The sequence below is a fragment of the Phanerochaete carnosa genome, assembly GCF_000300595.1.
Source record: "Phanerochaete carnosa HHB-10118-sp unplaced genomic scaffold PHACAscaffold_2, whole genome shotgun sequence".
In the NCBI taxonomy this organism is placed as follows: Eukaryota; Fungi; Basidiomycota; class Agaricomycetes; order Polyporales; family Phanerochaetaceae; genus Phanerochaete; species Phanerochaete carnosa.
In genome coordinates this window covers 650053-665623 of record NW_006767629.1, presented here as the reverse complement: position 1 = coordinate 665623, position 15571 = coordinate 650053, and the positions used below count along the sequence as shown (strand labels likewise).

General features: G+C 56.0%; 6 protein-coding genes across 6 annotated transcripts; 4 read left to right on the top strand and 2 right to left on the bottom strand.

The window, feature by feature from the left end:
• Nucleotides 1–1166: 1166 nt before the first annotated feature.
• Nucleotides 1167–5209, top strand: PHACADRAFT_169408 (uncharacterized protein). The gene is made up of 2 exons (XM_007391457.1): nt 1167–4559; nt 4620–5209. The coding sequence occupies exons 1-2, from the start codon at nt 2073–2075 to the stop codon at nt 5085–5087; spliced, it is 2955 nt and encodes a 984-aa protein (XP_007391519.1). The 5' UTR covers nt 1167–2072; the 3' UTR covers nt 5088–5209.
• Nucleotides 5210–5314: 105 nt separating this feature from the next.
• Nucleotides 5315–7003, bottom strand: PHACADRAFT_136048 (uncharacterized protein; the record flags this gene model as incomplete). The annotated part of the gene is made up of 2 exons (XM_007391456.1): nt 6774–7003; nt 5315–6708 (listed from the first exon to the last, which is right to left on the bottom strand). The coding sequence occupies exons 1-2, from the start codon at nt 6979–6981 to the stop codon at nt 5315–5317; spliced, it is 1602 nt and encodes a 533-aa protein (XP_007391518.1). The 5' UTR covers nt 6982–7003.
• Nucleotides 7004–7237: 234 nt separating this feature from the next.
• PHACADRAFT_249051 (uncharacterized protein) lies at nt 7238–9337 on the bottom strand. Its single transcript, XM_007391455.1, has 4 exons — nt 9041–9337; nt 8793–8979; nt 7467–8622; nt 7238–7409 (listed from the first exon to the last, which is right to left on the bottom strand). The coding sequence occupies exons 1-4, from the start codon at nt 9314–9316 to the stop codon at nt 7385–7387; spliced, it is 1644 nt and encodes a 547-aa protein (XP_007391517.1). The 5' UTR covers nt 9317–9337; the 3' UTR covers nt 7238–7384.
• Nucleotides 9338–10269: 932 nt separating this feature from the next.
• On the top strand, nt 10270–12990 carry PHACADRAFT_249048 (uncharacterized protein). The gene has a single exon (XM_007391454.1). The coding sequence runs from the start codon at nt 10307–10309 to the stop codon at nt 11738–11740; it is 1434 nt and encodes a 477-aa protein (XP_007391516.1). The 5' UTR covers nt 10270–10306; the 3' UTR covers nt 11741–12990.
• A 12-nt stretch (nt 12991–13002) lies between these two features.
• On the top strand, nt 13003–13403 carry PHACADRAFT_249046 (uncharacterized protein). The gene has a single exon (XM_007391453.1). It carries the CDS (start codon nt 13038–13040, stop codon nt 13221–13223), a length of 186 nt encoding a protein of 61 aa, XP_007391515.1. The 5' UTR covers nt 13003–13037; the 3' UTR covers nt 13224–13403.
• A 251-nt stretch (nt 13404–13654) lies between these two features.
• Nucleotides 13655–15354, top strand: PHACADRAFT_113023 (uncharacterized protein). The gene is made up of 2 exons (XM_007391452.1): nt 13655–13868; nt 13930–15354. The coding sequence occupies exons 1-2, from the start codon at nt 13668–13670 to the stop codon at nt 15307–15309; spliced, it is 1581 nt and encodes a 526-aa protein (XP_007391514.1). The 5' UTR covers nt 13655–13667; the 3' UTR covers nt 15310–15354.
• Nucleotides 15355–15571: the final 217 nt, after the last annotated feature.

Below are 15571 nucleotides of genomic sequence, written 5' to 3'. Positions count from 1 at the left end.
AAGCCGCTTTACCTCTTGCGTTCGGGGTCGCTTGTACGCTACTTGAGAGCGAAGGACGCAGAGAGATAACGCCGGCTAAAGCCGAGGAACTCTCAAAGCCTCACCTCGTCAATACACCCACGACTCCTGCGATAATCATCTTGCAGGAATGTCAGTTGCCACTATCGTCCCAGCAGCTGGTGCGGGTACAGGTGGACATCAGCGATTCATATCAGCGGCGGATGCGCGAAGGCCAGCTTTGAGGTCATATCAACGTCCGCTGCAGGTGTGGCCATGGATCCACAGAAGCCAAAAGCCTAATCGCATCCACGCCTGTCAAAGGCAAGGTTCAACGCTGTTCAGCGTGTACCTGCCTCCAACACAGCCGACATCGCTGTGGCCTCACGGTCGTGCCTCGTGGCAGCCAGGAGGCGCAGACGTGAGAGCAAAAGGCTCGGGAACGAGTATACAGGTTTAGGGGCGTTCAAGAGAACGCCTGCGGACTCCCGAGGCACATAGAGGCGGTCCTAGGGTGATCCAGGGCGGTGTCTTTGCTCGACGCCGGGCGCGGGTACGTTATGCGAGCGCTGGAGCCTTTGAATAAGTCTGACGGGACACGCCTGGATAGGTGAGGCTACATATCACGGCAATTGTGTCATGCCCTATAAACGGCCAGTACGGTATTTACCACACCCCAATGAACAACCAGCGAGAGTAGATCGCCGCTAGGCAGATGTAGTTTGGCGCTTTCCCGACGTTTTCCAAAAGAAGACGTTTTTGATGCGTCCTTCAAACCGCTAGCGACTTATGATCGCGCCTGCTGATTCTGAGACGGGCAGCACAGACGTCAGTTTCATATGCTAACTTTTCTCGGCGCGTCGCCGTCGGCTTTTCTTTGCGTTATCACCACTCGATCCCGTCCGAAGGCGTGGGAAACCTGACAACAACAGCCGTGTGCGATGATGACTTGGGCCACCGCGAACAGCTGACTTCCCTTCTCCTCTCTCTTGTGGCATAAATCTTTGTCTCTTTTGTAGTTCTCCTTCGCTGTCTTTTGGCATGTCAAAATTGTGTACATGTATGTCCAATATCGTAGCAATTAATGCCCGGGTGGTGTCAGAATCAATCTCCGACTGTATCTGGATGAACCTTCATCAGCAGCTTAATCTTATCGTGGTAAGACATTTCATTATCTTGAGACTTACTTGCCGCCGCCGTTTCGAGATGCCGATGGTTACCTGGTTACTTAACTCTTTTGTACCATCTGGTAAGCGAGTTCTAGAGTCGCCCACCGTCTGCTTCTTGTCCGCGACAACCACCTGTGCACGATGCGGCCATTCCTTTTGAGCATCCACATTCTACCTTCGAACAGCGCGAGCTCGCGGTACCTGACGGAGATGAATATCAAGATTTTCGCCGGAATATTCTCAGACACAAGGGTCCGGACCGATGGAAAGTCGGGCAAGCGGTAATCAGCCTCGAGGCAAGGTTCCACACACTTTCCATCCACGGGTTGTATCGCGTTTTCGACTGCAGGTCTTGTGCAGCGCGATATCTCTCGCCGGCAAAGCCACGTTGGAACCACGACGTGAAGGGGCTCCCATCATCTATGAGTCCAACATCCCTTATCCCATCCGCTTTCTGCTCTTGACTGCGCGCATCCCCTCCCCCCGTTCCCTGCCCTCATCTACGCTCATCCTGAGCTGTCTTCCGCCTTGTTATGTCAGCCAGCCAGACGACGATGCAGACGAGAAAAGTCCCGGTCCTACCCACCACACAAGGTGCGTCCGAATCCCTTTCCCGCATGAATGAGCTTGTTCTCGCGTGGATCCTTTGTCCGCATCTGGCTATGGGCAAGAAGGCGAGCTGTTGCTGTGGATATCGGTGTAGGATCGACCGCTGAGATTGAGTTGGGATTGCCCGGAGTTCTGTAAGCCAAAGCGTGCGAAGCTGGAGGCGTTGGGCGAGGTGCTTTGCGGTAAAACCGGTCCCTATCTCAGGCGGCCTTAGGGGCTGATCTGGCTTCGAAAAACTTCCGTTTTGTGCTGCGTTCATGTATGCTGATTTGTCTCCGTTGTCCCAAATAAGGCCCCATGCAAACCAACATCGTACCTCGCGAGGCATCTCCGTCGCCTTCATTCCGCGAACGACAGCGTGTCATCAAAGCGCATTCTATGCCTATCGTTCCTTCAGTTGGTCAAATACTTTCTGGCAACTCGTCGCAAAGCACATCGCACCCAAGCCCGACCGGCTCGCAAGGCTCACTACCCTCCAGGCGCTCCCCGCCCAGCACCTCGCGCATCTCACCAGCTGCCGTCAAGCTTCCGCCGATGACCCAGAGAGGAGAACACACGCCCGAACGCATAAGTTCACCTTCGCCCCTCCTACACTCTCAGAGCACACCCGCTGTCCCCCAGTTGGCCAACACCTCGCCTCAGACTGCGCCAGCCCATCAGCCTCGGCCCATCCCTCGACACAATCCTCCACAGTTCCTCACGCAATTTCAGACGGCGGACGACAAATTTCAGCTAACCGCGGAGCTACTCCGTGAAATCGAGCTGGCCGACCAGCAACAAGGACAGTTGCAAGGGACTTCTGGCGTAGCCTACGCAGGCGGTGCCGCCTCCAACAGCAACCTTCATTTACAGCACACCGCCGTGGAACGTGTTCGTGCTGCGGACAGATCAAGTCCTACCGATACTGCCTCTAAGCGCCGTGAGAAGGAGACTCAAAATCTCCGTGACAGCCCCAAGACTCGTGAACGATCCCACACCGTCTCTTCGACCCTCTCGCACCACAGCGATCCCCAGTCCATGGCGCAGAAGACCCCCGAGTATCGTGGCTCGCCCCCATATCACACGCCTATGGCGTCTCCGGGTGAACGCTCCGCAGGCTATACCCAATATATCTCCGACACGTACTCATCTTCTCAAGCGGCGAGTCAACCTCCACCGTCATCACGCAAACCTATCCCAGCGACCTCGGATCCCAGCCTGATGCGTACGACACCGCCGAACAAGCAGGCTGGAAGCGCTCGGGCGTCTGACCGCGCGCTGCCTCTGCAGGAGGAGCCCGAAGAAGATCTGGGCCAGGATTTCACCGAGCAGGAGACCGAGTACGAGGATCTCCGTCACAGCTCGCCTAAGTCCGGTTCCGATGTGTATCGCCATGAGCGGGGGAAGAGTGTGGGGCACACAGACGACGACGACGATGACACGCTGAACGAGGAGGTGCAGGAGCACATGGAGCAGCGCAAGAGCGAAGATGACGACTCTGGCTTCACGCCTCGTTCGCCTTCAACGAGTCTGCCCGAGAGGCCGCGGGACGAGCGATACTCACCCACATCGAACGGACAATACAATGTCAACACCGTGCAGTACCCTCAGATGACCGCAGATGCACAGAAGACCGTCCGCTCCAGACATCGCAACAGCTCGAGCGATCAGCTAGGCATGCGTAGTCTTGACCCGACAATATTCGATAGCGGCATGAACGGCGCGCGGAGCAGCGGCCAAGAGACGGCTAATCCGGCGCGATCGACCCAGTCGGCACTCTCGCCGCCACAGATACAAACTCAGCCTCCACAACAGCACTACTCTCAGCAGTTCCAACCTCCGAGGCACTACGGCGACCGCTCGTACGATCATGGCGAGTCTCGGAGCCTGCCGCCTATGTCTCCGCATTTTGAAGATCTGAAGGGAGTTTTTGACAACCCGACCTCATCGTTCATCCAGTCGTACTTGCAGTCCCCTATTCCTGCTCCAGCAGGCACTGTTGGACGTCCAAATGCACCGATTCCTCCAACACCTTTGACACACACCGCCGCCCCGTCGCCATCGCCCCTGTCGGCCATGCCAAGCGACATCGAACCGCGCCAGATCGGTTCGCCTTACCCGTATCCGTTCACGCACATCCGTCGCACGGCGCTCTCGGCGGCGCAGAACGCGCCGTCGTCGACGTACGATCCAAATCACCCCGCGGCGGTGCGCGAGCAGCTCGCGATGCAGATGCACATGTACGCGCTCAACAACGGACTTGCGCCGCCATCCGAGTCGGCCTTCTCTCCGTCGTCTACGCCGTTCCCGGGCATTGGCTACAATCCGTGGTCGTTCCTCTACGGCGCGCACCGCGGCGGCGACTCGAGCATGAGCATGCGCTCGAGCCCAAGCCATGAACCTGTCTCGCTGCCGATGCCGCCCCTCCGTGCGCGATCGCTCCGTCGGAAGGACAATGCGAGCAATCTTCGCACGGTGCTGGGCCGCCGTCGTGTGAAGCCGCCTCCGCGCGTCGAGAGCACCCAACCTCGCGAGACGAGCCCAGAGCCCTCTTCAGGAGAGGAGACCGCCGGTGAGGACCAGTTTGTGGACCGCTTTGCAACAAACGGCCATGATGGCGTGTGGACGAATGGAAAAGGCCCCAAAGATGAGATCGTTGAGAACGGCGAAAACGAGGACGAGTGGATTGATGAAGACGATGACGAGGAGGATTTGTTGCACTTCGAATTTCATCCATCGTACATCGGCCGTACGAATAAGAGACGACGCCGGTGGGAATCGAGGTGGGAAGCGTTAGCTGAAGCAGTGAGTAGTTATCGCTATTTGTGCCTGTTCTACACTCGCTAACGTGTTCGCTGTCCCTAGTTCCAAGCTGTCGACCGCGAGACGGACGCTACACTTGTTCTATTCGCCGCACCTTCGCACTCAGAAGAACTCCACGCCCTGACGTCGCGCTCGCTCCGCCGGGACAAAGCGCTGTACAACAGCTCGACGCTGAAGGACATGCGGCACAACTTCAAGACGCTCGCGAGCCAGCGGCAGGCGACGCGCACGCCGAGCGTCTCGCTGGCAGACCGCATCTCACAGTCGGGCTCTGTTGACGGCTCGCAGTCCGGCAGCGAGTCGCGCGAGGAGGACCTCCGCCGCGCGCTCGAGGCCGCGCTTGGCAGCATTGGCGCAATGGGCGCCATCTACGAGCAGCGCGAGGCCCGCTGGCGCGACGAGCTCCGCAAATTGACGGAAGACCGCACGAGTATTGAAATGCTCCTCCGGCAGACCCTCGGGAGCCCTGTGCCGCCTGTACCCCCTGCGGAAGCACAGCTTCTAGGCTAGTGTACGCGCCTGATCTTCCAAATCATTTCGATCTTAACCTACCCTTGACTGTCGTATGTACTTTTTGGGACGGATGTACTGTACCCGTATCCTGCCAGGTTATCATTGTATCCTCGATAGCTGTTGTGATCCGAGATATATGAGGGACAGAGACTATTACAGTAACGGCCGCAGCAAGTAGAACGTTGGATTCGCGCTGAAGGAGACGGCGGAGTGTGTGTCAGCGACTATTCTGCCGGGTCGCTGTTAAGTATCCTCAGCATCTCGAGACCAACTCTTTCCCTCTCAGTATCTCGAATCGCAGCCAGCTTTTTCACCAGATTTTGCACGTTTTTCCAGGCTGAAGCCATGGATTTGTTACGTTCAGTGATCTCGGGCCTTTGAAGTGCTGCCTCAGCACCGTTGAAAACTATGTTGATGTTGGGATATGTGTCGGATATGTAAACTGCGACTGTAAAAGGATCGGCTTTCGACTGCAATGCTGATACCGGCTGCAGCGTGAGATGCAGTGGGTGTGTGATGCGCGGGGTGAGCAGGTCCTTCTTGAATCTTAGAAAAAAAGTACTGATAGCACTATCAGCCAACACCGCCAGGTGGAGGTCGTGCAGGTGCGGTAATTTCGCAGCGAAGTGCTTTAAGAGGCGCTCGAGGCTAGGGGCATGAAGATTTTTGGAATCAGGATCGTGCCAGACGCTGCATTCGATGTGAAGGCTTTGTACCTTGACCCATGTGGACGTCAGCTGGGGTATGGCGGAGGACGTCGAGACATTTCGGTCGGTCATGATATCCACGAAGCGAGCCTCTTGTAGGTTCGTCAAGCGGATAAGAGGTTCGAAATCGGCCACCGTGACTGCGTCACTTGGGGGGCTGCGGTTCGTAAGGTGAAGTGTGGTCAGGCAGGTGTGGCTGGAAAGGCCGGACGAAAGTGCTAGCGTATCGCTCTTTGGTACTCCTGAGAGCTGGTAGGAAATTGAGATGAGACGCATGGAGGGTGACTCGATGAGCTGCAGAAGACGGGACAACGTTTGCAAATGCGACACATCTTCCAGAGTCAATTCTTCGAGAGCTGGGAAAAACGCCCCGATCGCATTCGAGAGTGGCACATCGTGCCTAAACGAGGTGGCAGTGACCTTGCTCGAGATTTTCAGGTTCTGGAGATGGGGTAACTGGGAGAGCAGAATGATGGACGGGGCATCAATGATAGCCCCTTCGGGTGAGTTGTAGACGAGCACTCGCAGTTGAGCAAACCGTCCCATCAAAGGTAGTACATCAGCTGTCCCCGAAATGATGAGGCTCCGCAGATTGGGACAACTGAGCTGCGCGTGACCCAGTGCTGCAGCCATGCTGTCCTCGAACGATGAATATATTTCAAGCGCATGGAGGTTGGGGTGGACAAGGGTGGAAACACAGAGGGCGAGCTCCCCTTCGCTGCACACATGCAGCAAACGCCGAACTGAAAGTTTTCGGAGGACAGGGGCTGGCCCTGGAAAGTAAGCCTTGAGCAGTCGGAGGAGGGTTGGACGCAGCCCGGATCCCGGTCGAAAAGCGAGGACGTGTATGCGTGCGGCGTACATATCGAACCTCTTCCAGTCGGCTTGCTTGTCAGGTATTCTGCCGCGTACTTGAGTTGGAGAAGGAATTGAGTTGGTTAAGAATCAGATCGAGTGTTGCGGCTAAGGCGAAGACACACCAGACCGCCGATGACGTTCTTCGCACACACATCGCTTGGAAGACACATATAGAGTGGATCAAGCGAGGACATCTCTCGCCAAAGAGAATCCAAGGCGGGATCTTTGAACATTTGGCAAGTGCGGCCTAGAGCTGCCAGCGTGCCTTTCCATGTATATGCCATGATCTCCACAATCAAGTCACGATTGGCGAGCACCTCCTGCATCCTATCCTATCCAATATATCCTATTCAGCTTCCAGTACTGTCCAAATACATAAAGCATACCAGAGACATTGAAATACTTCGATCGATGCCTGGAATGCCTGCGGTTCTCAAAGTGCTGGTTCAACCTGAACACTGCGAGGCTTCGAACCTTGGCAGGTTTGTTTAGGGCAGACTTGAGACACCTTATTCCCAGGCGGCGACGGTAGTGTGCGGATCGGCAAGCACTTGCGTTTGGCACCAACTGACCACCACAAAACTCTCGTAAGTAGATGCACTCAAATTATCCAAGTATATACAAGAATATCCCGGCATCGAAGCAAGAGCGGCGACAGCAGAACTGATGGTATAGATACATCATTTGCACATGCACAAATATACAGGTGAGTTCGATCTTGTGAGATACTTATGCGAAGAGACGCTTAGTGTACCTGCAGATTATAGATGTCAGAGACCACCAACATGCGACGCAAAGGAAGGGTACTCACGAGTTCAGGCCATGAACACCACCCTCGACCTGAGCGCTGGCCGTGCGGAGCTCGAAGCGGACGGTGCCAGCGCGAACACCGTCCTGGAGCGCATGGATATTGCGGACACCGATATCTTGGAGAGAGTGCTGCACGCCCGCGTGGAGGTACGGCAGGAACGCGGTGACGGAGCCCTTGTCCTGGACATCGCCGCTCACGCCCTGCGCGACTTTGACGACAGAAGACTCGGAGAAGTAGCGTGATGTCGCCGCGTTCTCGTGCGTCGTGTTCTTGCCGCGCTTCCCGCCGCCCGGTGCAGACGCGTTGCCCTTCGTCGCCGACGGCGGGACAGGCTTGCCCTGCTCCATGGCCTCGATGGAGCCCATTCCACGATACGCCTTCACGCGCTTGCCTTCGTGGTAGAAATACTCGCCCGGAGCTTCGGTCGTGCCCGCGAGGAGACCGCCCATAATGACTGCGCCAGCACCAAGCGCGAGTGCCTTGACGACGTGACCGACATTGCCAATACCACCGTCTGCGATAACGGGCACACCGAATCTGGCGGCGAACTCGGCGACGCTGTACACCGATGTTGCCTGCGGGCGTCCGACGGCCATGACTTCCTGCGTGATACAGATCGAGCCCGAGCCCATGCCAACACGGAGGCCGTCTGCGCCCGCGGCAATGAGGTTCGCAGCCTGCTCACGTGTGACGACGTTACCGGCGATCACGTCCAGCTTCGGGAAAGTCTGTTTGATCCACCGCAGTGTCTCAGTCTGGTACACCGAGTTGCCCTGCGACGAGTCGAGGACGACGATGTCAAGGCCAGCCTCGACGAGCAGACGCAGACGTTCGCGGTCCGCGGGGCGGGTACCGATAGCAGCAGCGGCGTAAAGCTGCTTGGTGTGGGGTTGCTTCGAAGCCAGAGGGAAATTTTGGTTCTTGAGCAAGTCGGAACGGGCGAGCAGAGAGGTCAGACGACCCTCCTTGTCGACGATGGGGAGTTTGCCCCTCTTCGAGTCGCGGAGAATAGCATTTGCTTCCAGTAGGGTAACGCCCTCGGACGCAGTCACAAGGTCAGTGGTCATAACTTCCGAAAGGGGAGTTGAGGGGTCGCGGAACTGGACGTCTCGGTTGGTGACGATACCAACAAGCCTGCCACCAAGAGAGCCGGTTTCTAGAAATACAAGTCAGTTGCTGTTTGTAAGCGAATATCGATGATAATGATCAGTCCGTTAGAGATATGGTCTCCCCAAATCACACATAAACGCGTTGGTCGGAAGAACGAAGGTTACATTGCATATGTTGTTTCATCTCGAAGCGAGGAAGACCGATACCGGTACTCACCGGTGATGGGAATGCCACTGAAACCGAGTCGCTCCTTGATATCTAGAACATCTTCAACGTGGTGCTGGGGCGAGAGAACGATCGGATCTGTAATGAACCCGTTCTCGTGACGCTTGACCGCACGGACCATAGCGGCCTGCGCTGTCGCGGGCTGGTTGTGGTGGATGATACCAATACCACCCAATAGCTATGCAAGAAGTCTCGTTCGGCACACGCAGACCACATTGATGAATGCAGCAAGTGCTCACCGCCATGTGAATGGCCATGTCCCCCTCAGTGACGGTGTCCATGGGACTACTCATGAAGGGGGTCTTAAGGACGACGTTACGAGTGATCTTTGTTTCCGTCACGACCTCTGAAGCTGCAAAATCGATCTTTCCCGGCAGCATGAGGAAATCGTTGTAGGTGAGTCCGCCGTGGACGCGCGAATCCATGAGTTCCGATACGGACAAGCCATCCGCCTTATCGTAGGTTTTGAGGTGCTCAACCGCAGTGGAAGGGTCAAGGTAAGTCTGGGAAGACATGGTCGTGAGCGTCGTTAGTGGCGGGGAGAGGGAGGGGTAGTGATAGTGGGAGTTAAAACTCCAGAAAAACACCTTTCAGATTGGGCTCGTTTTCTAAGCAGACAGGCGCCTTATTTAATAAGCGCCATAGCTTAGGCGCCTTATTCGTTCACACGCTCTATGCATATTCTTCAAGTTTTAATAAATTAACGTATCGCCTAATGAGCTAACGTACTGTGCTGAAAACAAAAGTTAGGAGGTGTACTTTTATGCAAAATTCTTCAGAACGTCGGGACGGATTGAAGACGCCCACTCCTGATCTTTGCTTCGAACTTGACGGGCCCTGTCCTCACCGTCGAGCTAAAAGTTATCTCTGTCTCTTTCACTGTCCTAAAACGTCGGTTTATTGACGGCACCGTGCGCGAGGAATACCCTAGGAGCACAGGTGTGTTCCTTCCCACAGTCGCCAGACTCGAAAGTTCGCAAGGCATCTAACCCTACGGCTGCAAGATACCACCAGCTCATTTCAATAAGTGATAATTTTTGCGCAACCAGAAGATATGGACGTACCTCTTCCCACGCAGCAATTTCGAGCTTCTGCGAAGCGTTCTGCGTTGATGCCAGTGAACATCGCCCCTTTGCCGGGGCAGACCCCAATCCACATCGTAGAGAAAGAGTTTGCATATGCCCGTTCGGTTTCGCAAAGTCCTATCCAAGCCACCTTGCCCACACCTCCCTCGTCCGCCGGCAGGCAAGCAGTATTTCTCGCACCTAGCCAGAATTCGCCCACATCCGCGAACCCGCCGCATTCACCCATCAATACCTCCTATGTTTCGGCAGGCCCAAGTCCTACGCAGAACTTCGCAGGTGGACAGACGGTTCAGAGTCAAGGGGCGCATGTAGTTGGTGGTTCAGGGTGCGTCTGTATCAGTGCTCTAACGCCCATACTCAGCATTGTTCTGATACTTTCCCAGACTCGCCCGTGTTCCCACCACTTTGACTAGACACCTCATGTCGGCCCAGCAGACCAACGCGACCCCTGGGCCGTCTTACCAGTCTCAGGCTCACCCTGTTGCAAACTCAGGCGCTGAACGAGTCAACGCCGACCATCTTTACCAACAGCAGCTACAGTACCAAATACACAGCTACCAACAGCAGCAGATGGCAACATTACGAGCAACTCAGGCTCAATATCTGCCGCGGCTGCATTCATACGCACAAGCCCATCAATCTGTCCAGGCTCAGCAGGGTTCCGGAATCCCTCAGTCGTTATCTGCACCTCACGTCCCGCCGCAGCGCTCTGCGACGCACCCGTCCATCACCATTCCTTCAAACGTTATCGATCTGACCCAGCCTGGTGCATCGACACCCCCGAGCACCGACGCGTCGCGGCACACTCCGACTGCACCATTGTCCGTTACATCATCGCGTCCGAACTCTGCTATCCACCCGCGTTCGGTATCGTCAACGTACCCACAATCTCCTTCCACACCATTCCAGCCCACACAGCAATCCTACACTGCGCCACCCGCGCCAAGACAGGGTTGGCAACAACATGGTCAACCGTCACCGAATTACTACGTTCAGCAAGCACCACCAGCTGCCGTGGGCACGTCTAGCGCACGACATCCGTCGCAAGCGTCGCAGCCTGCCTACCAGAACCAATCTTCGCCTATACATCCTCAACCGCAACAGCAGCCTTTGCGGCCTCAGCCACCGACACAGTCTCATCCACAGCCACACTCTCATTTCCCGGTTCCCCCTCAACAACCCCAAACCCAGGCTCACGTTCAGCCACACCCTCAGCAACAAACACAAGAGACATCTCAGCAGCCAGATCCGCGTGCTCGTCCGGCCTCGACACACGCCCTAACGCACGCGCAAAGTGTACTACAGCAGAGTGCGGGTTACTTGGAGTACGCATACCGCAGTGGAGTAGTATCCGTCGCGCGCGAGTTTGACATGCTGAATGAAAAAATGACTACCCTGACGGCTGAACACACGCGGCTTGCGGCAGAAAACACTCGGCTCACGGACCTCAATAGGGGAGCAGAGGAGGAGCGCGTCTTCCTCCGCCAGGAACGCGCGCGTCTGCTTGAAGAGCTCGCGAAGGTGCAACAGCCTGAGCAGCAGGACATCGGTGAAGCCAAGGAGATCGCAAAGCGCCTACTCACTATGTGCAGAATGTACGAGGCCGCGCTGCAGCAAGCTAGGGTGGAAACCGAGAAGCTAAGAGAAGTGAATGCGCTGATGGCGAGGCAATTGTATAGCTCAAATGCCCCAGGGGCCGAGGTGGCGGATGCAGATGCGGCGATTGTCAGAGTTGGAGGATTGAGTGTACCTAAAGGCCTGGTGGACGCCGTGAAGCAGACAATTGTGCAGCAGTACGAAGCGAAACTCGCGCAAGGTGCGTGCACTGTATCATCTGGCGCTCTCCTGTCCTGATAAGCCCCGAATAGCATTGGCGGACCAAGCCTCAGAGCGCCAGAAGCTCGTGCAGCGATCGACCCTGCTTGAATCACTGCTCCACGTCGTGCGTACAGCGCAAGTCGCATATCGTCACACTGACCCACCGTGCAGCAGGAGAAGGATTCGCCCGCCGTGCAACCGGCACCTATACCGTCGACCTCGGCCCAGGCTGCCATCGCCGTACCTTCGCGACCATCGTCAGATACTCCTGTAACCCGGCCAGCATCGACGCCTTTTGCGCTCCCTGTGTCGCTCAGCCGCCAGCGCACGCCGCCGCGCTCTGCATCCGAGCAACCCTCGTCACAGCGCGCCGCGGAGACGAACGCAAGCGTGCTCTCGATTCCGACTCCACCGCGCACAGCGACCCCGCTCGAGGCGCCCGAAGAGTCCGCTGTTACGCGTGAGCCCACAGTCAAGCCCGAGCCTGCGGAGGAGCCTCGCTGGCCCTGGACACTAGGTGAAGTCGTTGACCTCACGACGCTGGACAGTCCGCCGCCCCTGCAGTCTCTCGAGTTCGAGCTCGGGGCACTCGAGGTGCAGCTGAATCGCGAGCTGACGGAGGTGCCGGAGGACGCGGAGGGCGAGAGGAAAAGGTGCATGTCGAGTGCGCCCGAGGATGAGGACGGTGTAAGGAAGCGAGCGCGACTCGAAGACGACGCTAGAGGTGGTGGTGGGGAAGACGAGGCTGTGACACCCCAACAGGGCCGTGCATCTCAGGCTGCGGCAGCCGTGCAAGACACGACTCGGCAAGTCGCAGCGGACCCTGGACCGACCATGGAAGATCTACCGCCGGCCATCACAACACTTGAACTCTCTACAGACAATCACCTTTCTCACGGCCCTTCCAAAACACCGAATCCGCCCCAAACGTCGGGTGCCGCCGCAAGTTCGGAGCCGCCACCCGATTCTGCGGGCGCAGCTCATATATCAACTGCCCTCGATCTTGTACATCCGTCTGAGACACCCGAGGGGCTTTCCAGCACGCTACCGTCCGATCCGCAGGCATGGCAAACTGATGCTGAGCCTGTCCAAACCAATGCCGATGTCGCCAGTTCAAATCCTCCAGCGCAGCCTGAAGATGCCGCTGCCCCGCCTGTCAAGGCTGAACCCGTAGACATTGTTCTACCCCGAAAACGACTTGGCATCCGCCATCTCGACCTGGTATACCACACGTCCAAGACAGAGATGACGTGTCGCATGTGCTTGTACGTGTCCTTCTTTCCCTAGTGAACTTCCCAGCTGACGTCTGCTCGCCAGCAAGCGTAAGGAGGACATGGATCCAAACTGGCGCGTGCAAAAGTTCCCACTCTCGGCGCCGTGGATCGAGCTCGAAAAACACTGCGAGGAGGTGCATCCAATCGGATACGAGAGTCTCATCAACCTCAGTCCTTCGACGCTCGCCGAGACGCGCGAACGCCTGCTCGCCCTCGACCATGGGGGTAAGCGCAAAGGCAAGTAGCGTGCCTGTCTGGCATGTACGTGTACTATCTGGGTTGGTTCTCTTGGATTTTTGTATGCTATACTTATGATGTATGTATAATTTATGCTGTAGAATGGGCGATGGATATGTATCTCTCTCTCTTGTCAAGTGCTAATCTGCTAGTGATTTTATTGGCGGCCTAAAGCACAAAGGACTGCTGTAAGTAATGGTGGAAAGGGCATTATCTACGTTGACTGTGCCTCGGGCTCGCTCGCAGGAATTTCTCATGCAGGCGTCGGTAATTGTGGGGCAGCTGCTTTACAACCGCGCGCTGCAGCCTCGTGCGCCCCACGAGGTCTTCTCACCTTGACCTGCGGCCCCCAGCTAGCCTCCGACGTCACTTCATCCTTAAGTCTGGCAAGTGCTCTTCTAAATCTGCCCCAACCCCAGAGCTGACTCGTTCATATCTGCAGATATATTGTCATGGGGAAAGCCTTACTGAATCGCGACATATTTTTGGAGATCGTAGAGTACTTGCCAAAGAGCTCCCTCGCGGCTTTGGCATGTACTTCCAAAGTTCTGTGCGATGCTGCCTTGGATGGGTTATGGCGTGAGATGGATTCATTGGATCCCTTGTACCGGTGTTTGCCGTCCGGGGTATGGATGGACTTCCGTGAGCAATTGGTACATTACTGTCTGCATCGAGAGTGTCGGTACTGACTCGTATTCTTTTGTTACGATGAAGGTGCTTGCCGGGGCCCCCGTACAGCCAAACGACTGGCTTAGGTTCATTTCCTACGCCAATCGAATATGCAGGCTTTCTTTGAATGAGAGCGCGCAGCTGCGGTTGGACTTCCTCAAGGTGATTAAATATCACCTGCCTCGCGGTGTCGCAGTGTTTCAGCGCCTCAAAAATCTACGGCTCGTGCGCAATAGCGCAGACTCCGAGTTCTTCCTCGGCCTTTCCATTCTCTTGCATCCTGGGTTGCAAGCGGTGGACCTATCCGCCACTCTTACAGACTGCGTCGTTGCGACGCTGAGCTACATGCAAACTCGCTGCCCTGATATCCAGGAGCTTTCCATCACGAAGGCGATTGGTGTCATGCCTATGATCGACTACTTCGCCCAGCTTCGAATTCTCGTTTACGATAGCCCCCAAGACGTCGTCGATCTCCACCTGATCTTTTCGCTTGCTCACTTACCTCACCTTCGGGCGCTGAAGATCACTGCTCGCTTCGCCCCCGATCCCTTGGGCACTAGCTCGTCCACGAGAAAGCCTCATGATCAGGCTTTCCCCGCTCTCGAAGAGTTATCGCTTGATCATGCTACGAGCCTTCAGGCTGTATCACATCTCCTTCGGCTCATTACTTCGCCCACGCTACGCTTGTTTTCCTTAGCTTATGGGCTACCAGATCGCAAACCTGCGGGAGGAGACCTGAGAGACCTCTCGACGGGTCTCTCGCGGCACCAAAAACTCGGCTCGCTTTCCCTGAGAAGTCTCCAAGTACCGGATGACGCTGTCCAAATCAAGGATTTGGGAGGCCTAACCGAGCTGAAATGCTTGACCGACGTCCACCTCACAGATATCTTGTCCCACAAAAGCATGAGCGCCGCCGGTATAGCTGTCCTAACACACTCCTGGAGCCGTCTTTGCACCCTGCACATCATCTGCAAGCCCTGGCACGACGATCGTGCTGCAGCCAAAGTCAGTGTACCCAACATCTCAGTCCTTTCTCGTCTAGCTGCAAACTGTCCTTGCTTGCAAGAGCTTCGCGTAGCAATCGAAGCAACGCGCTTTTCCCAGCCATTGGACGTAAACACCCCAGGCGAGCGATGTGAAAACCCTCTGCACCTCTTACTCTGCTCGGCATCTGCATTAGAGAACACTCCAGAGCACGCGTACGACGTCGCGGAATACATCTCGGACACCTACCCTCGTGTCGATCTTTCGTACGAAGGTCCACAGGACGGAGCCCGCTGGAAAAAGTATGGTGCACAGTGGGGAGAAGTTAAGAAGCTGGTCATGCGCATGAGTCGGACGAGAGCTATGGAAAGGCGGAGGATCGAATTGGAAATGTTGAAGTTGGTCGAAGGCGTCTCCCAGATGTCGAGCAATAGCTTGTAGAGGCGTGTAACATTCTTTAGTGCTGGTCCAGCAGAGTGATTTTGAGCATCTATCTGAAGCGAGCCAAGCGTGGTGATATTCCAAGCATACAGCGACAGTTAGGACGTTAAACATCAAATATGCTACAAGATGAGGACTAGCGCAATGTATTCAGCCAAAAAAAAAGCAGTGAAAACGATTCAACTATTGACAGGAAGTGCAAATGCTGACAATGCGGTGCTGGCCCGTGCCGACGAAGGCGCAAAGGACCGAGAGAAAACAT